This window comes from Sinohyriopsis cumingii, unplaced genomic scaffold (assembly GCF_028554795.1).
Source record: "Sinohyriopsis cumingii isolate HCF-2022 unplaced genomic scaffold, ASM2855479v2 utg000127l, whole genome shotgun sequence".
In the NCBI taxonomy this organism is placed as follows: Eukaryota; Metazoa; Mollusca; class Bivalvia; order Unionida; family Unionidae; genus Sinohyriopsis; species Sinohyriopsis cumingii.
The window spans coordinates 1468586-1491827 of NW_028315871.1; the positions used below are offsets into that span (position 1 = coordinate 1468586).

At 33.0% G+C, this 23242-nt stretch overlaps 1 protein-coding gene across 2 annotated transcripts in view; it reads right to left on the reverse strand.

Moving 5' to 3' along the window:
* LOC149774839 (uncharacterized) overlaps nt 1-23242 on the reverse strand; it is a 161024-nt gene that overhangs the window by 6483 nt on the left and 131299 nt on the right. For both annotated transcript variants that reach the window (XM_089944687.1, XM_089944688.1), the window contains exons 10-12: nt 15831-15971; nt 11995-12025; nt 2269-2384 (exon numbers count right to left, since the gene is read on the reverse strand). In XM_089944687.1, the coding sequence (XP_089800813.1) occupies nt 2269-2384; nt 11995-12025; nt 15831-15971 (288 nt within the window). The remainder of the gene's footprint in view (nt 1-2268; nt 2385-11994; nt 12026-15830; nt 15972-23242) is intronic.

The following is a 23242-nucleotide window of genomic DNA, read 5'->3' on the forward strand; positions in this document are numbered from 1 at the left end:
TGTTTGAAATTCAAAACAAACTGTTATTATGAAAGTTTGATTCAAGGTATAAAAAATATATATGTGCTGATGTCAAAGAATGCATATAAGTAGATAAAATTTCTTTGTGTGATACTGGGATATGGACTGAACAGCTTATTAGCTTGCCCTGTATAAAAATTGCCTCATCTCTGACACAAATGTAGGAACATCAAGCTGTGATAGTTGTATACCAAACAATGATAATGAAAGACATACTTTGTCAGAAAGCATACGCCAAACTAATAATAAATTTACATTTCTGTTGTGATCTTCAAACAATTTCAATTTTGGGAATTGGAGTAGGGAGCTTCAGGTGATGTAAAGAAGTTTTTTATTATAAATAAAAATCAATATAATAATATAATTTAAAATAATAGAAGAAACAAATGTAAAGTTCAAAATAAATCAGTTCACCAAAAAGTAGCTTTTCAAGAGATATAATAATTTTATTTCTCTATTCTTGGGGATTTTCCATCTTTTCTGAGCATTTCATTAGTTTTTAATATCTCTTCTCCTTTGACATCAATGAAAGAAGTCAGTGTTTTTGTGACAATTACACCTTTGTGAATCACATAGAGGAATCAAAATTTGATTGACAATTAGACTTTTGCCAATGTTGAATAAGGATCTTATGTTTCATGCCCACATGTAATTCTTGAGTAACAAAAAACCCTGACTATGATAGATCGTGAACTTGGTTCTTAAATATTCATAAAAGAAATTAAGTTTTTGTTTCATCTTTTTAGAAAAATCAAGACAAAATCTGGAGTAGCTGAAATTGATCATATTTGTGTATGGCAGAAAAGCCAGTTTGAGATTGAAACTTGTATATTTGCCATTAACAAATATTCTTCAGTCCATCTAAAGCATTTTGCATGTATTTTGTGGGGAATAGGAAATACTACTGTGTAGAATAATCATGTAATGATTTTTGAACTTCCTCTCAGAGGAAGCACTTGACAAGAATGGCCATGAATTTACCCATCAATGAGTGCCTACAGGTATTCAAATGTATTAATGCTGTGTCTTGGAGACCGTCATACCCCATTCTACAACTATATACCAGTTTACAATACTACACCAATTCACATCCCTACACCATTTAGAAAGCTTCAATCCATGTGTTTTGGTATTGCCATGTTATAAAAAGGTAACAAAAGGTTATATGCTGCAAATCTAATATGTTCTTCAGTACAGGGTTGGTGGAACTGTAATGTACATTTTCCAATTTTATGACAATTGATTAAAGCACATATACAAATGTATAATCTATTAAGATTTAGCTCTTAAAACAATGAAAAAAAAAGTTGAACAACAATTTAAGTAAAAATCAAAAGCAATTTATTCCACTATTATACAAAGTGAAACTGAAAAGACACACACAGTATTGTGAAAAAAATTCTGATTAATCCTAAATATCCTATCACAAGTTTAAGAATATAGAATTTTCCAAATGAATTCCAATAGTCTTGATTGTAAAGATATGACACAATGACAGAATCTATAACGTCTTTGTACGTGTTCCCAAATATTCAAAGTAACGTTAGCAACATCAATGAATATTTTTAAATAAATAATTCCTCTCAAATTATTTCTGATTTTAACGCTGCAAATTTTGATGACAAATGGATTCACACAGACTGATATCAAGCAGGAATTAATAATTTATTTATCAAATCCTTATTTTTATCAGTTTTCTCTTGATCTTTATCATGAAGTAATCCAATGGAAAGTCCCAGATTAATTGTGAAAAAATAGACTGGCCTTGAATTCAAATGTTTTCAAGCTACAGGCATGGATAAAAGTTAAGAGTAAAATATACATAACAAACATAGCATGTAAAGAATAAAAATGAACATGACAATGAATTGTGAAAGGTTTCAAACTTCAAAATTTTTCATATGTGCCTTATTAAGAAATAAATTTAAGAATATAATTCAAATGACTATGAGTAGTAGCAGGCTTATGTAGAATTTTAGATTTTGCAATCTTGCAGACTTAATGAGAAAAATTCTTTCTGCAAGCTTGAATTTTAGATTTTGCAAGCTTGCAGATTTGGAAAAATTCCTTTTGCAAGCTTGCGCAAGCTTGAACTTTAGATTTTGCAAGCTCGCAGACTTGGATTAATTCCTTTTGCAAGCTTGTGCAAGCTCCTTTACTAGCTTGCACAACTTCAATTAGCTTGCTGCAAGCTTGTGGTAAGCATGCATTTTGGTTTGGGAATTCAGTTGCAAGTAAAATATTTACCATTAAGTTGTAGGTACTGGTTCACTTCAGCATCTCTGACATGCAGACCCTCATACTCTAATCCACTGGCCACATCTTGTTTGAGAGAATTGGTGCTTGTTTGATTTTTTCTTGTGCTTGATACAAAAAATAATTTTTTTACTAAAATGTGTTTGGAAGAGCAAAAGCACATTTCAAGACTCGACCAATGTGTATATTCAAATATCATTTTTTAAGATAATCACCTATTTTCTGAGCATGTACATTTGACGCATAAGCAATCTTCAAATTGTGTATTTGCTTCAGAATTTTGTTTATAAACTTTATCACACCTAGTAATTAAAGGTTTGAAAATTATGATTATTTTTTTGTTATATATTCCATTGTTTGCACTCTCCCAATTGTTCTTTTTTCATACTGAAATCATTTTTTGAAGCCACATCTTGTGTGACCTGAATTCGTGATAATGCCATAGCAAATATGTCATACTTAGAGAGTGTATTAGAAAATTTTCACATTATATGTTAGATGTTTAGTTTGTTCTTCAATTAATTTGTTCTTTTACATCAAAATTTGAACTTTCAGTTAGTTTAAATAGCATTGCAACAATGCAAAATCTAAATATTTCTTGTGAATATAACACTCTATATATGTGTGCCTTGTATACATCATTTTTCGTGCATGCCTTTTGTGTATCACTCTTTGTTGGTATTTACCTTGTATATATCACTCTTTGTGTGTGCCTAAAGAATCACTCTTTGCATATATGTGCCTTGCATATACTACTATGTATGTGCCTTGTATGCATTACACTTTGAACATGTATATGTTTATTTATGTATCCCTCTTTCTGTGTACCTTTTAACTATACCCTTGGTATGTGTAAGACTTGAATGTATGCCTCATAAGTATCACTTTGTATGCATGTACCCTGTGTGCATGACTGTGTTTGTATGCCTAATATACATCACACTTTGTATGTGTGTATCTTTTATGTATGTCTCTTTGCATGTGTGCCTTGTATGTATCACACTTTGTCTGCCTTTTCAAGTCCACTAAGGACAATCTGTTTAGATCATTGTATAAGGAAACATTTTTCCCTTCATGTTTTCTGGATTGTGCTTTTCTAGGATTTTTGTTTTGCATTCCTAATAGATTTCGTTCAATATCAGGCACATATCAAGGCTTAGATAGATGGGTATATACCAGAAGGAAATTTGTTCCTTCCTGTTCCTTGCTATTGTTGTAAAACCAATGGCTCAAGTCCTCATATATATATACTCTTATGAACATTAATGAAATCTCTGTTGAGGTGGCTATCAATGACAAATTAAAAACAAAATCCTGGCTGTTACTTTATTAGAAACAAAATTATAAGAAGAGAGGACATTATCTATTAATATTGCCAAAACAATGAACTTTGATATCTAAATTGATCATGATCATCGATAATTAGGTTGACTAAGAGAGGATAAACCAAACTTGGAAACAGTAGATGTTTTTGTTGGTAGGTAAAAATATCTTATTGTTCACAAGCCAGAGTCTATGGGGTTGTCCTATTTACTGCGTATGTTCATCCTTAGAAAATGTAAGGTCTAAGAATGAACATACACAGTAAATAGGACAACCCCATCAACTTCGCTAAAAGTAATTACTTTTATCAGAGTATAAAGAAAAGCCAAGAGTTAACAAATGCATTGAATTTTTTTTCTATCTATAGGATGTATCGTCTTACTTGTACTATCTATTAGTAGTGATCTTCAGCTAACAGTCATTTTATAAAACACAGTTTAATTTATTGAACAAAAAAGAAGGTATATATCTGTGTCAAAGAAAACTGTTTTCATGTTCTAAGACATTCAAAATTCTTTGATATTCTGATCCAATATACATATTCTTAATGCTATTCTTATTCTAACATGAAAAGGGAAAGGGGGATACTTAAGTTCCTCAATTTATATTCCTAGTGGGGTAGTTAAGATAACCAAACCAAGTGTTGAATAAAAAATTGCTTGATTTAAGGGATGGAGTCACATGACATGTGTACCACAAGATCCCTAGTGAATCAGTCACTATGTCTAAATGACACCATTGCTATGCGCACATCACCAATACAAAAAATATAAAAATAACATAAAGATAATCATAAAATAATATACAAATGTAAACACCTTCTTCACTCTCAACATCTTTGTGGAAGTGTTGTGGGTGTGTATTTTGTTTGTGGAGGGGAGGGGAGGGAGCAGGAATATTTAGAATCCTAACATGGGACATAAAAGAAATGAAACAAATGCTAAATAAAATAATTGTTACATGCACATCAACATACAAAAAAGAAAGACAACAGCAAAAATAGTGCAAACATAATCATAATCTCAACCTTCTAAGGAAGCATGCTCTTGTTAACATAATTGTACGGATGATTTAAACAGAGTGAGCATGGTATTTCATTGGACCATCATATATTTATTGTCATAGGTTATTATCTGCCAGTAATTCTTTCATAATTTATACTGATATGCTATTTTCAAGTCTGCATAATTTATTCTAATATCATGCTATTTTCAAGTCTGCATAATTTATACTAATATCATGATTTGTATAAGTCTGCAAAATTTAATCAGATATCATGCAATAGCCAAGTCTTCAGAATTTATAGTTAGGCTGTAGTGAATGACAGTTTAACTGACAAGTGGAATAAACCTCTTTTTATTACCACAGTTATAATTAGTAACTGAGATTTAGCTGTGGATGGTTACACTCATACAGATCAAGTCCAAATTAGTACTTGCTTGACCTTTATGACACTTGTGAAATGTTAATTTCAACAAAACATTATCATAATCAGCTCTTTCTGTTGTTGTAAACTTAAGACATTTTATGAAATGCTGTCCTGGCTTGTGATGAAAAATTACTTTGTGCAAAGAATGAGGTAAGAAATCAAACTGCATGCTGTTCAATTTCTCCTTGTAATTTTGGTAACTGATAAGTGTTTATGAGGTGAGATTCAATTTTTCATTATTTCACCTTTTCCATACTGCTATTTTGTCATACTCTTCTGGGTCAGCTACTTGAATATATCCTTGAGACAGGCACTTCTATGGGATGATATAGTCATTCATGGGTGAAAAATTACTTTAATTAAGAAAACCCCAAAATAAAAATATGCAGCATTGGTGTGGGGTACAAATACTTACCTGTCACTATTGTTTCGCCCTTTCTGCAATGGAAAAACACTCCTCCATATATGTAACATCCTCCTGTTCTAGAAATTCATATATGTGCACACATGTGATAGTAAAGACTTGCCAGTTTAGGACAGATCAGATTTCCAAACTTTGGTCAGGAGTTTTGACCTTAAAAGAGGGAGATACTGAACCAAGTTTTAGCATGCAAATGAACAAAAGTTACTGCATGTACTATTGAACAAATTTACATTCCTTTAATATTTGGATGTACACATCATCTCATCAAGTCAGATTTTTCACATTAACTAATTGCCATTCATAAATGCACCACAAGCATTTTTAGTATTTGTTAGGAGATCATTGCTGGATCGTATAGGTGACATTCTTGTTGTTGATCGAAGACTTAGGGGATGATGTACTGTTACTGGATCCAGATTACCTCTAGAGTGAAACTGATCTGTCCTCAGAATGGACAATTTTCTTTCTAGGGTCTGCATGGGAATGTGACAATGTCAGTAAAACTCTACTGATTCCACCAAAAAGATGAAATTGTTTCCAAAATTTAGATATATTAAAATTGCTGACTACGCATGATTGTTACTGTCTGGGTCTAATTCTAATACTGTTTTAATGTTCATAAAATTTTTCACATTAAGCACACGCACATACATAACACCATCACAACCTTGTGAATGTATGCCTTATCTGCAGACAGCTTTCTTGTAAACATCATCATTGCTATCATTGCTGTTTAATAATGACAATACAATCCAGACAAAATGATTATCTCTTACCAGTAATAGCATTACAAAACTAAGACAAAGACCATATTCATCCCATGAATTACAGATTCCAATGGCAGTTAGTAACATACATTTTAATTTGGTTTACCATCATGTTTACAAAATATTAAATCAAGGACAGTGGTGTTTATTTCAGTCTTTGCAACGTGGTCATTCATAGTAGTGTAAAACATATATTTTGCCTAAATCTAGTGATCACTGCTTGCATTTTCGTGATGGTCTCTCACAAGTAATTATGTTCAGCTATAAAGCTAGCATACAGGAATGCTGCATGACTAATTTTGTTTTTACATTAAAATTGTAATGCATATTTCGTGAATAAGGATTGTAGCAATGTCACATATGTTGTCATAATCAATATGTTTTTATGAACACAGAATTCTGCATCATGCAAAATGTAACTCTTGAGACTGCAACAAACTATAAAATCAGCTTTACAGGAATGTCCCTTTGAATGTGATTGCAATCAGTGAAATTCCTGTAACCAATCTTGATTGGATTTTGTGATATTTTGGTTGCTTGGATTTTGGTGATTTGACTTTGGCATGCTTAGACATCTTGAAAAAACTTTAAACACTTAAGTCAAACCAACCCAGTTTTATGCCACTTGAGCTCTCAAGTATTCCAACAAGAATTAATTGCCAATTTTCATCCTGATAAAATTACTTTTAATAAGACATAATATCGACTCTATAGTAAAAGTCATAAAAGCCATTATGCACCTTTACCCGTGTTCAATTAAATACAAATTGTTGTTTGAAAATAGCTTAAGTAAAGTCTATTCAATCCCAATTATTGAATGAACTTTCATGGTAGCCAGGTACTAAAATTAGTGAAGAAAAGATCATGTTGAATGTAATTGTTATAATATAGGGTACAAAGAATTTGTTTATCAACATTCATAGCTTTCATTGTGATATCACAGCACTTGAAATTACCACAAACAATTTTGCATACTTAAGGGATTCAGCTGAGTGATAGATCAAATACACCACTAAATTTGACAGGAAAAAATCCCATGCAGTAGGTTCAAATGTATGCATTTGTATTGACCTAATCTGACTTCCCATCATGGTCCATGTGCAATAATGCTTTTCTAAGACCTTGCATGACTTTAGAAGGACATGAGATGGGTGGGAGGAGGGCATGAAGCAGTGATAAGTTAATATTATTAGTACACAATTAAAATTAGTTCCAACCCCCTTAAATAATCACATTTTAGTATCAGAAATATGTAGTTGTTGCTATTGTTTAGCTGAATTAGTCAGTAAGGAGAGATAGTGAAAAGTGAAATGCTATTCAACCACTCAACTGCTGTTACACAGCATCTGTCCAGGTCAATGTGCAGGAACCAAGAGGGAAAAAACCACATTGGCTTTGATTTGCTAAGGACTGAGGTCAAGTGAAAGAAAATGTGTTGTGATCACCAGAATGCAGACTTCATAATACCCTCCAAAGATGAGTGAACAAGAGTAGCAAAAGTAGCAAATGACCCCTTCAGAGCTTTAATCCAGATAAGCTTTCTTCATAGTAAGAAAATCTGCCTAGAGATGATGGGTACTGAAATATCAGTTGAGTCCCTATTGGGAGAAAAAATAAGAACTTTACCAACTTTTCCTTCATCCTTTAGAAACTGCTTCATTATCCACAGCACTGGTCCTTCTGAGACAGGAGATTTCTATTGGGAAAAATGTACTGATGGAAGATGGTTGTATGCATCAAGAACAGGATGACATAACAAGGAAAGAGAATCATAATTCCCACTGAACCATAAACATACCTCCACAATTGATAAGGAATGTGGTTCACTTATTATCTGCGCTGATGCTACAGATATTTGAAAGAATACCTAAAATTTTAGAATCATAATTTGAATCCTCACCCAAAGGTTTGTAAAGGTTTTTTTCAAAAATCTACAAACACATTAAGGATTGTGTTTTGCAACAAAGAATGAGATGAGTGAGACACCCAATAGCTCTTAGTCCTTATTAACATCCTCTAAGGAGGACTGAACTTTGAAAAATTTAAGAGTGTTTGAATTGACATGTATTCTGGAGGAGAATTAAGATCTATCATATAACAAAAGTATAGAAAGTCCACTACAGCAGTAAGGATTAACATGTTTCATAACAGAAGCAGAGTCCCTTTGTGATGCAAAAACAAATTCTGCCAAATAGTTAACAGTTTGGTTTGGTCTATCAATTGTTACAACTCTATGGTCTTAAACTAAATAACAGTATCCAAGCAAACATGTGTATCTCCAAGTAATAATGATCTTAAAATATAATCTAAACTCATAATACAAGAATTAGCCATGTAATGTAACAATACAAGCAAAAGAGTGAGACTATTCAGGTAGGCTTATACCCTCGATTATTGACCAAGGTCAACTAGACAATATAGGTATATGTATAACACAAATGGTTGAAGAGGTTGTGGAACAAGGTAATTTGTGGCCACATAAGTTCTCTAAGGACATTCAGAACTATGCATGTTCTTACCTTGTGAAGTACCTGTATAATTGAAGGGAGAGGAAGTGTAAGCAAATAGGCTGATGCCATCTACTGCCCAAGCTCTTTGGTCTGGAACTGGGCAAACTTATATGGAAGCTTTTTGCTGACTTTTGTCAGAAACAGATCTACTACAAATTTCTCCCAAAGGATGTTTTCTTGACATAGAGACCATTCCTTGTCTGTTCTGGGAGTAGAATGCTGGTGACTGGATGTTTTGAATTATCTCGTCTGCACCTTTCTGAAGAAGAATGTGCATCTCCAACTTGATTACATTTGACATAAACAGAAACTCTCCTCTGTCATGGAATTAACTCAGGCCCTGATGAAATCCCCACTTGTGAAGCTGCAGTAAGGGTAGGAGGGGAGCCACTGAGCTAGGAGGGGGATTGAACCCTACTTCTGAAGGCTGAGACTAAATTTCTCAGACCAGAAATGGGACTGATAGTGAGGAACCAAGGGTAGATCTAGTTTAGGTACTGCCCCTAGAATTCTTTTTAGGCTTGAAAGAATCTTTATGTCATCAGATTATGAAGCCTTAGAGTACATTATCAGGGAATGCAGGTGGTATAGTTTATTCATAGCCTCTCCTCCTTATCTTTGACTACCTGAGTGTTTGATAGAGAGGGTCTGGAGATCCTAGGAGGGCAACTATGTTAACCATGATTCTGATATGTTAACCTATCTACACCTTAGCAAATTGATGAGATATTTTGGAGCTTTAAGTCTGTGAATTTTGCCACTGCATCCAATCAAAATTAAGCTCAAATTTCAACAAGGTTCCTACATCACGGAGACAAGCAGAGCACACAACTGGAATGGACTCATAAAAAGCAATATTCCACTTTCTGGTATGTAATCATACATTCAATATTAAACTTACAAAATATCTTGCTAAAGTAAATAGCTTCAAACAATTTTTGAGCTGTGTATAATGCACCGCTGCTATTGGTAAGTTGGCATTACATACTAAAGGAAGAAACTCATGAAATCCAATCCAACTGATGTAGCTAGGACAAAGCACCAAAGTATTTAATCAATCCACCAACGTGAGATAGGTTACTATATCGGAATCTAGAAAAGATGCTAGATGGGGAGAGTGAATCTTTCCCTCCTAATTATCAGTAAATTCCTAAGAATCTACCATGACAGAAAAAGCATTATAATCATCCTGTTCCAATCTTCAGGGGGATACTGGCGAATTAGACACAGACAGATCCCACTTTGGGGAAGGCCAGGAAGTAGGAACATAGGAGGGATAAGAAAAGTACTTGTCTTTCTGAAAGGTGCTAATTAAGGACAGTTTTGAAGATGCAGTCAGACTTCATAATATGGCTCAGTTCCACCACCTCTGTGTGCAAGATTGTGTTGTGGAATTTACTTTCCTTACCTCCTAAAGACAAGTGGATGGGGGGAACTTGATGCCAACAACACCTGAGTAATGGCCTCTGCCTCCTCAAAGGTGATCAAAGAAGTTTATTTCTGGGAATGTCTCTCACTCTTTTATTGGGAAAGTCAGTCAATATCCATTATAATATGAGCATTATGAGATTTTAGGGATTAAAATGAATAGGAAGAAGAAGACTTCCTAACTCCTTTTGTATGTATGCCTGCTTGGTCCCAAGTATTGCTGGATCAGAGACAACAGAATTGACATATATTGGTGTACACTCTGCACATGAAACACCTGTGGTGTGTTTGTGTGTGTATGTGTGTGTGTTCAATATGGCTTTTTATAACCCCACTCACCCACACTTTGTGAGATCTAAAGGGAAATGTCTGAAACAAGATATTTTTTTATATGAAAAGACAACCAATGTATAATAAAAGCAAAGGCTGCAATATCCTCATTGATATTCTTACTAAATGTAAATAAGCAATGTGAGAATCTATTCCTAAACAAGTTGTAAACAGCGTAGCATCATAAATGAAATATATCAATGTAACAAGATATAAATAATGAATGGAGGAACAAGTAATCTCTAGTAATCAGTTAGGAGATTAATTTGATTTTAATAACTCACATTCATTTTAATGAAAATAATATACAAACCACATGCAACATGTAAATGCACCAGATGAAAACATATGAAAGAATTTTGATGGCCTGTTATAAATTTTACAAGTCCAGACCCACAAGGAACTGGGAAGGTAGGTGGCTCATGCATAGAATACTGCCAAATTATCAACAGACTATCATAACAGACTTTCTGATAAATAAAGTCTAAGGAATAATGTTTTGCTAATAAAGAAATATGAATATCAGGTGCTCATACAACATAACCAGCACTGTAAGTACTTTTTCTTTAAGCAAGCATTTATTCCACATCTTGACTTACAATACCATCTGTAAAAGAATGAAGATGCACTATTGCATATGAGCCTATAAGTTAGTCTGGACTGCTGCATGTATTCTAAACATTTCTATAACAGGAAGATGGTGCAACTTGCATAGACAAGGATTTCTCCATTATTGAATGGTAAACAATAATGAGAAGTACCATATTGCTAATATTAAATTCTTTATTGTTTTATTTCTTGTTTGTGTATACTATCTTTATCTGAGAGTGCACAGGTGGATAATCAAACACACTGCAGTAAAAATAGAAGCTGTCATTGCAGTTTGAAGCAAATCAGATAACTATTTTATTTACCCTTGGATTAAAAAAAACAAGCAGCTGATTTACCACATCTGATGCAGAACTTCATGGGCATTATGTGCAGAAATTAACTAAACCATGCTCAGAAATGAAGTTCAGGGGTATTTTATTTAAACCATTTCTGAACACAGCATAAACAGTATACAATTGTTCTATCCAATTCAGTATTTTTATGGTTTTGTAAGGTTGGAGCTTTCAAGTAGCTGTGAACATCAGAGGATGCCTTTTAAACATTAAGGATTAGTGTCTTTTTAACCATTAATGTACAGCTGAGCTCTTCTATAAAGATTTATACTCAAATTCAATCAACTAATGCAATTTCATGGCCGATTTTAGAACGTTTCATTTCAGTTAGAACAAATTATAATTGTTCTGAAATTACATTTTCAACATGCACAGAGAATGACCCGATAATGTACACAAGATAATTTTAGTTTAATTTCACTTAATTATAATTAGAGAATAAATAAAATATTCCTAAATTTTTCATTGCTCTTTTGAAAGACCATCTGCAAACTCACACCTAACATGACACTTGTGAATTGGTTAAAAAAATATTGAAATATTTGAATAACACAAGTCATACCTTTCTTTGTGTTCCTTGTTTATGTCTTTATCTGTAATTGAAGTGTAGAATACTTTCAAATGCAATGCCAAACAAAGTCTGTTATATCCTTTTCTCAACTTCAATAAAGCTACAATGGGGCTTTATCAGATTATGACTTTACTATATATTATACACAAGTTAGTATCTGTGAAGTATGTCCATATTAGTATCTGTATAGTATGTACATATTAGTATATACACATTATCTACATATTAGTATCTGTATATTGTTCACATAGTATCCTCATAACATGTGCATACTAGTATCTGTATACTAATATACCTATTAGTATCTGTACAGTATGTACATATCAGAACCTGCATATTATGTGCATATTAGTATATGTATAGCATGTACATATTATTATCTATACAATATGTATATATTAGTATGTGTACATTATGTATTGGTATCTATATAGCATGCACATATTATTATCTGAATAGCAAATTATCTGTATAGCATATACATATTCATATCTGTACAGTATGTACATATTAAAATATGTACATTATATAAATATTAGTATCTGTAAATTGTGTGCTTATTAATATCTGTACATATTAGTAATTGTACATAGTGTACATATTATTATCTGTATATTATCTGTATAGCATATACATATTATTATCTGTACACTATGTAGACATTATTATCTGTAAAGTATGTACATATTGGTACTTGTGCATTATCTAAATAAAGTTATCTGTAAATGTTGTGCATAATAATATCTGTACATATTAGTATTTATACATTATCTACATATTATAATCTGTATAGTATGTAAATATTAATATCTTTGTAGTATGCACATATTAGCATCTGTACAATATGTATATATTAGTATTTATACATTATCTACATATTATAATCTGTATAGAATGTACATATTAGTATATTACAGTATGTACATATTAGTATATTACAGTATGTACATATTAGTATATTACAGTATGTACATATTAGTAATTATACATTATCTACATAGTACAATCTGTATAAGTACATATTAATATAATACAGTATGCACATATTAGTATATTACAGCATGTACATATTAGTATATTACAGTATGTACATATTAGTTTCTGTACAGTATGTACATATCAGTTGTAGAATACAATTTATATATTAGCATTTATACATTATCTACAAATTATAATCTGTATGGTATGTATATATTAATATCTTTGTAGTATGTACATAGTAGTATCTGAACAATATGTATATATTAGTATATTATCTACATATTATAATCTGTATAGTAGGTACATATTAGTATATTACGGCATGAACATATTAGCATCTGTGCAATATGTGTATATTAGTATTTTTGCATTATCTACATATTATAATCTGTATAGTGTGTATATATTAATATATTAGTATGTACATATTAGTATCCATACAATATGTATATATTAGTATCTATACATTACACACATATTATAATCTGTTTAGTATGTACATATTAGTATATTACAGTATGTCCATATTAGTATCCATACAATATGTATATATTAGTATTTATACATTATCTGCTTATTATAATCTGTATAGTATGTACATATTAGTATATTACAGTATGTACATATTAGTATCTGTACAATATGTATATATTAGTATTTATACATATCTACACATTATAATCTGAATAGCATGTACATATTAATATATTACAGTATGTACATATTAGTATATTACAGTATGTACATATTAGTACATTACAATATGTACATATTAATATATTACAGTGTGTACACATTAGTATCCATACAATATGTATATGTAAGTATTTATACATTATATACATATTATAATCTGTATAGTATGCATATATTAGTATATTATAGTATGTACATATTGGTATCCATACAATATTTGTATATTAGTATTTATACATTACCTACATATTATAATCTGTATAGTATGCACAAATTAGTATATTACAGTATGTATATATTACTATATTACAGTATGTACATATTAGTATCCATACCATATGTATATATAATATTTATACATTATCTACATATCATAATCTGAATAGTATGTACATATTAGTATATTAAGTATGTACATATTAGTATATGTACAGTATGTACATATTAGTATCTGTACAATATGAATATATTAGTATTTATACATTATCTACATATTATAATCTGTAAAATATGTACATGTTAATATCTTTGTAGTATGTACATATTAGTATCTGTGCAATATGTATATATTAGTATTTATACATTATCTACATATTATAATCTGTATAGTATGTACATATTAGTATATTACAGTATGCACATATTAGTATCTGTACAGTAGGTATATATTAGTAATTATACATTATCTACATATTATAATCTGTATAGTATGTACATATTAATATATTACAGCATGTACATAATAGTATATTACAGGATGTACATATTAGTATATTACAGGATGTACATATTAGTATATTACAGTATGTACATATTAGTATATTACAGCATGTACATATTAGTTTCTGTACAGTATGTATATATTAGTATTTATACATTATCTACATATTATAATCTGTATAGTATGTACATATTAGTATATTACAGTATGTACATATTAGTATATTAAAGTATGTATATATTAGTATATTACGGGATGCACATATTAGTATATTACAGTGTGTACATATTTGTATCCGTACAATATGTATATATTAGTATTTATACATTATCTACATATTATAATCTGTATAGTGTGTACCTATTAGTATATTACAGTATGTACACATTAGTATCCATATAATATGTATATATTAGTATTTATACATTTGTATGGTGTGCACATATTAATATCAGTACATTATCTAAATATCACTATCTGTAAGTGCATATTAATATTTGTACATATTATTATCTGTATATTGTGTACATATTAGTATCTGTATATTATATACATATTGCTATACATATAGTATGTACATATTAGAATCCGTAAATTATGTGCATATTAATATATGTACATTTTGTACATATTAGCACCATTTGTCCATCCATGAATGTAATCCACACCAATGAAATGATATATCAAAGTAAAATTTTACAAAATATACTATTTTCTTTCTGTAAAAGTGAAGATCTCTAAAAATGTTAAAAAAAGAAACTAATTTACATGTATTTTCATTAAGGAACATCAATTTAATAGTTACATACACTTTATTAATCTATGCAAGATGCAATTGAAAGGATGGCAGGATATAGACAGAATGAAAGACATATATATTTGCATACCATCAGGAGTGCAGTTGGACAGTTGGATCTAATGTTCCTTGCATCAGCATTTTGGAACTAAGCATATCATGCAATTATATTTTGTTAAACTTGTGAAGGATTTATTAGGTTATAACAGACATATATATATATATATATATATATATATATATATATCTATATATATATATATATATATATCTATATATATATATATATATATATATATATATATATATATATAGACATACATATAGAAATAAAGGTCAGAAAGTATTACGAAAATAAACAAAATTAATAAAATTGATATTTTTATATAAAACCTTGAGTCATTAGTATATGACTAAAAATGTCCCACACAGATTCATTCCCAGTATAAAAACAGGAAGTCAAGCTCAAATAGATAATGACTAAATGTTGTACGGTTGTCTTAGCTATACTAATAAGGACAATCACAAAATATAAATGACATAACATGTCTGTTTATTTTCTACCATTCCTTTTAACAATCATATAAAATGGCAAATTATTTTTTCTGCTATGACTATGTTAATCCTTCTTACCATTTTCATTTTTCTTTGTATGTTGATATCGTCTCCAAAAAAATATGCCTATTATTGCACCTAAAATGATGACAATTCCACCAGTGATGCCTCCAGCAATCCCAGCCACTGATGTTTCAGGACTGTCAAATACAGGTGGTACTGAAATATAAACAATAGTTAGTCATAATTCATTATGTGTATAGATTGCATTGTTGGACTCAGACCAGTTCTTGTCAAATGGATCACTATATGAAAATTGATTTTATCAGATGGGGTCATACAATGTTAGAAATTCAGGGTAAATTGTTTGCCTGATGTAAACATAATTAAGGATTTTAATTCTTTAAGTAAGATTTCAAATAAATAAAGAATATTTAAGTTCGTATTCTGTGTTCTGTTCCTAATTTTGTGTTTATTAATTTCCACATTCTGCAAAGAATGGAAATATCATCATTGCTCCCACATGCCACCTATTGGTCTATCCATCAAGCCATGACAAAGTTTGTCATTGCTACTAATTTTGCACCAGTTATCTGTCCATCCACCTATTACAAAGTTTTTCATTGTTACTCATTACACACCAGTTATCTGTCCATCCATATATTGCAAAGTTTTACTTTTTTTCTTCTGGCCCAATTTTGCACAAATGCTTTGACAATTTGATAAAAGTGGTCTGTTGATAATTAACTTGTGAACGTTTCTCCCATACACTGCTTAGAAAGTTTTCATGAAGCTTGTGGGTTATATGTGTGGTTGGTGCAGATGTGCATTAACACTTAATATTTCTTCTCATGTTAATTTTTGTGGGAATTTCTTAAAAAATGTCATGAAGTGGTATTTTTTAGAATTCATTTAATACTCTCTTCCTTCAAATGGTTGGAGGATTATACTGAAATTGTGAAGACTTAACATGTGATTGGCCTAAATGTGCAACCTGGTTTTGTTTCTTCCCTATCATCCAAATTTTGGGAACTTTCATCGAAAACATCAGCAAGGGATATTTTGTTGAATTTAATTAATTTTCACTTCTTCACTTATTCTGGCTGGATGATTTTATTAAAATGTTGCAGAATATATGTTTTGCATAGATGTATAGGAAGATTTTACTTTTTCCTCTGGTTCATTTTTGAGAACATTTGTTGAAAAAAGTATAAAAGACAGCAGGTAATTCAGGAAATTAGATAATCATTGCTTCTTATCCCACATTATTATTAGAACATTGTACATGCACACACACACACACACACACACACAAACACACACATGACACACACATATATATATATATGTGTGTGTGTGCATGGTTTGTGTAAATAAGCAGTATGACTATCTATTCCAAGCCATCTCTCTAAGAATATGGTGACTGTCTTCATGTGTCAGAATGCCCATCTGTTCCCATAAATCTAAGAATAGATGTCATTGTTCCCATGTATCAGTTTGTTTCCATCTATCTTTCTAAGCATTTTGTAATTGTCCACATTACCAGTATGTCTATCGGTTCCTATCTATCTCTCTAAGAACATTGTGATTGTCCCTATGTGTCATTATGTCCATCCATTCCCATCTACCTGTCTAAGCATATTGTCATTGTCCCCATGTGTCCATATGTCCATCTGTTCCTATCCAAGACTACTGTCATTGTTCCCTAGTGTTAGTCTGTTCCCATCTGTCTAAGCATAATGATAATGTCCCCATGTGGCAGTGTATTTATCTGTTCCCATATGTCTAAGCATACTGTGATTGTCCCCATGTGTATGTCCATCTATTCCCATCCATCTGTCTAAGCATACTGTGATTGTCCCCATGTGTATGTCCATCTATTCCCATCCATCTGTCTAAGCATACTGTGATTGTCCCCATGTGTATGTCCATCTATTCCCATCGATCTGTCTAAGCATATTGTGATTGTCCCCATGTGTCAGTATGTCAATCTGTTCCCATGAGTCTGTCAAAGCATATTGCCATTTTTCCCATGAGTCAGGATGTCCATTTGTTTCATATACTTTCATTGCCACTATGTGTCAGTATGTTCATCTGCACCCATCAAAGCATATTGTCATTGTTCCCATATGTCAGTAGGTACACCTCTTTCCATCCATCTAAGCATGCATATTGTCATTGTCCCCATCTGCCAGTACATCATATATCTAGTCCCATCTATCTCTCAAAGCATCAGACTATCCATTTATGACAAACCTTGACATTGCTTCTCCTGTTATATAGCCTGGATGATCTTGATGAAACTTCATAGACTAGATAGTTAGTGCAGATCTGTAATAAGATTTTTTATCCTCTAGCTCAAGTTTGAAAAAAAAGTTTGCAATTGAGGGCTTTACGACATCACCTCTTCACCCTCACTGTTCTGAGTATTTTAAGAAAAAATTTATAGGATACACATGTTGTTGGTTTTAATGTGCAGTAGGGTCTTACCTATTTTCAGTGAGGATAATTGCTGAAGACATTTCTCTAAAACAATGTAAAAATTGGACATTTATAGAATCAGCTTGTGTATTTAGTATTTATGAAATTCTATTAATTTAGGACACTTACATTATAATCTTTAGCATCAAAGGGGGCGAATCCCACAACTTTTAGAAGCCTCCAAACGCCGAAATAAGCCCTTTATAAAACGCGTTGACGTTGTAAACGTAATTGTCGCCGTTTTGTTGTCGTTTCCCCCAGAAGGGGCGCCGCCTACAACTTCCAAACGCCGAAATAAAACCGCGAGGGTGCTTCGTTGTAAACACAATTGTTGCCGTTGTTGCTGCGTTTTGTTGTCGTCGCCCCCTCTGCTGCTCTGAATTAAAAATTTAAGTTAACAATAATGGCCAACACTGGAGAAGCACATTCCGCTAGACTAGCTCGAGAGCGACTAGAAGCAATAAAAAAAATTCTTCCTGTGAGAGATTCTGTAAGACAAAAACTTCACGAACGTCAGCAAGCACAAGTTGAATTTGCAACAGGTGCAGAACACTTATTTAAACCCGTCATGACAGCTACTGAGAAAGCTGCGGCGGTCACAGAAAGAGCTTTACTGGGAGATCCTAGCGACGAAACAAAAGGTATTCTTCCAGTGCTAAAACAAACTGTCGCGCAGACTGAAAAAATAGCAGCGAGAACTAAAAAACAAAACAACCTTTACGAGACCTTCCAACTGACATAGCTGCAGCTCAGCCTCCGTTCGCCGGTGAAGAAATACTTGAAGGCATTGAACAAATTCGTACTTGAACTCGCGTCTAAACCAATAAAGGAAAATATTGGACTGATTGCAAAATTATGGGGGGGGGGGATTTTATTGAAGATATTAGAAATACTAAAAGAGAAGAATTGCCTGAAAAAAAATATTAATTAGTATATTTAATAAACCTAATATCTTAAAATCCGGTTTTGAAGGAGTAACCGACGACAATCTTATTAAGTGGATATATTGCATATATGAAAACAAAAGACTGGCCAGAGATGATGATTTAAGTTACAGAATTCTTGATGAAAAAATAAAGAGCCTTTAGTAGTGAAAGGGGTGAGATTAGCGACAATGGGAATTAGCATTAAAAACACCCCCTGGGTAAGATTAGCGACAATGGAAATTTAACATTAACCACCCTGGGTAAGATTAGCGACAATGGAAATTTAACATGGGCAAAAAACCCTGGGTAAGATTAGCGACAATGGAATTTAACATTGGAGAAAGGAAAAAAAAAAGGAAATATCCATTTTAGCGACAAAGGCATTCGAACAATGGAAAAAAAAATATCGATTCTAGGGACAAAGGCAATTGAACATGGGGAATAGAGTTTGGGTCTGTCTAGGGACAAGGGGAATTGAACATGGGAATAGAGTTTGGGTTTGTCTAGGGACAAAGGGGAATTGAACATGTTAGAAAAAAAAAACTACTTTAGGGACAAGAGGAATTGAACATGGGATTTTTTTTTTTTAAATTTTTTTTATAAAGGGGTAGGCAATCGAAAGGCTATCTCTTTTCGAGAAATGTGGGTGGCCCTGAAAAGGGCCTTTGGGTTTCTTCTTCTTCTAACTTCTCCACTTCTTCCACCAAGTCCTCACTTTTTCCATTATTCCTTTCTTCTTCTTTTTCTCCTCTGGCATCCAGTCTGGATGGCCCAAGGCTCTAAACTTTTCCTGGACTTTGATCCAATTCTGATTTAGCCTTTCAAAATCAGCCTGTTTCTTTTTGTTTTCCTGATCTTTTCTTTCTTTATTCCATCTCTCTTTAATCTTCTTTACCTCTACCTCCATCACTTTTCTCATCAACTCCTCTCCTCTCCTCAGTCTTTCCTGACCTCTCTCCACAAAAGAGCACTCTGTCCCATGTGACATATTTTCAAGAAAGCACCTGACTTTGCTTGCATTGTCAAGTGCTTCCTTTAGGCTTCCCACTCTGACATAGGTGGGATTTATCATACCTCTCAATCTCTTTTCCTCCTCTTCTATCATTTCTGCTATCACTTCTTTTGCTACGTTTAGGCATTTAGCGTAGTCCAGATACTCTGCTATCTTCCATTCTTTTTTCTAGTCTCTCCACTACATCCATTATCCAACTGTATATATGTACCAAATTGTTGAACAACTCACTTGCAACCACCATCTTCGTTTTTATTATTCCGTAGAATGGTTCGAACATCAAACCTTGTGGGTTCTTATAGTTAAAGTACGGACGTGATGGAAAACATCCCCTAAAAACATAAAATTGATCTAACCTAGATCATGACCAAACAACGCGCGGACGTGAAGGAAAACATCCCCCTACTTTTCTCAATTCATATAATATACTATCCACATAAGTGAAGCAACAATAAACTAACCCCAAATCTACTATTTACACACACAAATCATTAAAACAAAATCCATAATCTACTATCCACACAATCGTACGTGAGCGGTTACAAAACCCAAACTATACTCTCCACATACGCTAAGAAACAATAAACAAACCCATAATCTAATATTCACACAAACTTACGTGAGCGGTTACAAACACAAACACACAAACACATACACTCGCACTATGAAAAAAGAGTCAGTGTTTATATTCACACTACTCTACCTACACACATTGGCAAATTGATGGTTATTTCTTTTCTAGAGTATTGGGTAGCCCTGAAAAGGGCTGTTTTTTGGAACTTCATGGACACCTGGTTAATGGTGGCACCTTCCAGGCCTGGCGCCACATACACATCTAGTTCTCCAGTTGCTTTTTACTTTTTTGGGGAGAGAGCAGAGGGAGGATAAATAGCTTCAGAATCCCAATTTTCTGTCTCTGGGATTCTGAAATTTCTTCTCTCCTTTTCCTCCTCTTCTTTGTATCTTCTCTCCGCCTCTTCTTTGTATCTTCTCTCCGCCTCTTCTTTGTATCTTCTCTCCTCCTCTTCTTTGTTTCTTCTCTCCTCCTCTTTCATCCTTCCCTCTTCCACAATGGCTTCCGCGCCAGTTCGTTCAACAGGCGCTTGGCATAATCCAGATGCACATGAAGTTCCAACAGTTTCGCTATTGTGGTGTTCATTCTGGTGTTGATCAATCAGCAAGGGTAGCTGGACTGCCGAACGAGTTTCAATTTATACTAAAAGTGCGGACGTGAAGGAAAACATCCCCCTAAAAACATAAAATTGATCTTACCTAGATCATGACCAAACAACGCGCGGACCTAAAAGAAACACTCACTCACTTTTTAATACTACCCATTCCTATTCTAAAAATTGTTTTCATTAATCACTTCAATATACTATTCACATACGCAAAGCAATCCAATCAAACCCCCCCAAATCTACTCTCCCCACACCTCAAACAGCCATAAAAAAAAAATCTACTATCCACACCAACGTACGTGAGATGTTACAAACACAAACACACAAACACATACACTCGCACTATAAAAAAAAGAGTTAGTGTTTATGTTCACACTACTCTACCTAAACACATTGGCAAATTGATGGTTATTTCTTTTCTAGAGTATTGGGTAGCCCTGAAAAGGGCTGTTTTTTGGGGTTTTTTTGTTTGCTATGGCAATCTTTTAGTTTCTAAGAATGCGATGTCCTCTGAGGATAGACTTTCTGGCGATAGGTCTGCTTCTTCGGAAAGAGAAGAAGAACTCTTTGGTGTCCATACGACAATCGACAAAGCCTCTGTCAGGTTCAGGTTGCTGCTGCTGCTGCTGCTGTTGCTGTTGTTGTTGCTGTTGCTGCTGCTGTCTCTGAAGTCTGTACTTCTCTGTCCATTCTTCTTTCTCCCTGTTCACTTCTTCTCTGAAGAGCTCTTCTATCAGGTCTTCAGTAACTTTTAACATTCTCACATTCTCTATCTCTTCTGGCTTCGGTATCAGACTGTGTCTGACCCTATGCAAATTCACGTAGGCTTCGTTTAGCTTAGCTAGTTTGGAGCATATCTTCGTAGGAGGATGAGTCGACAATGGATGGTTAGACTGGAAACAACCCGGTTCTTAAAGTCAAAGCGCGGACGTGAAGGAAAACATCCCTCTACGGTTTTCGAGCCGCAACGTTCAATGAGTGTCATGAGAGGGATAGTAAGAAGTCAAAGAGCATAAATCAACATTCTTTTAGCCAAACAAACCACAAAGGCATTTTTTTTCAAAACACAACATTTTTTATTCAAAATCACTTAATATTAACCAACAACTCTAACATTTTTTAACAATAATCCAACAATATAACATCAAACATTTTTTTCAATTTACAGTCTACTTTAAACAGGGTTGGCAAAGTTGTGAATGAAATTGTGATTTCCACTGTTGCAAGTCATTGAGTCATGGATGGACACTACGTTTCCTAGCTGAAGTCAACAAAATAAGCATACTAGTCAAAAAATCAACGATTTACTTTCTCATCGTTTCTAGAAAAATCACGATCAAAATAAGTCACTAAATGTTCTTTTGCTGATAATAAGTGATCAATTTTGATCTCGACTTTCTCTTTGAATTTGTCAAAGAGGGTTTTGATGTAATGGATGTCTCGAGTCGTTAATGGAGGACAGAAATGTTCACGCAAGTCTTTATACCACCAACGTAACACGTCTTTTTTAAACAGACTCCAAGCTTCGTCCAGATATTCGTTGAATTTTTCTTCTTGACTGATGTTTTGACATTCATAGTAATCATGCTTCATCCATATCGTAATTGTGTCTGCCATGTATGTAGCACAGTAGGAGACCAATTGCTGTTCTTATTCTGGACATCTCGACTTGATCACGATGTCCTTTTCGTCTTTGTGTTGAGATTCTCCTTCCACGGTCTCCTCACATTCCATCTTCAAAGCTTCTCCACTAGGTAAAGAGGGAGAACAGTCTTCCATGGCTTCTAATAATCTAGAATGACTTCTCTCAAATGGTTGATTTCTATCGTATTATCGAATTCTGCATACAGGATGACGTTCACTGTCTTGTCCAGTGGTTCTGCAAACTGA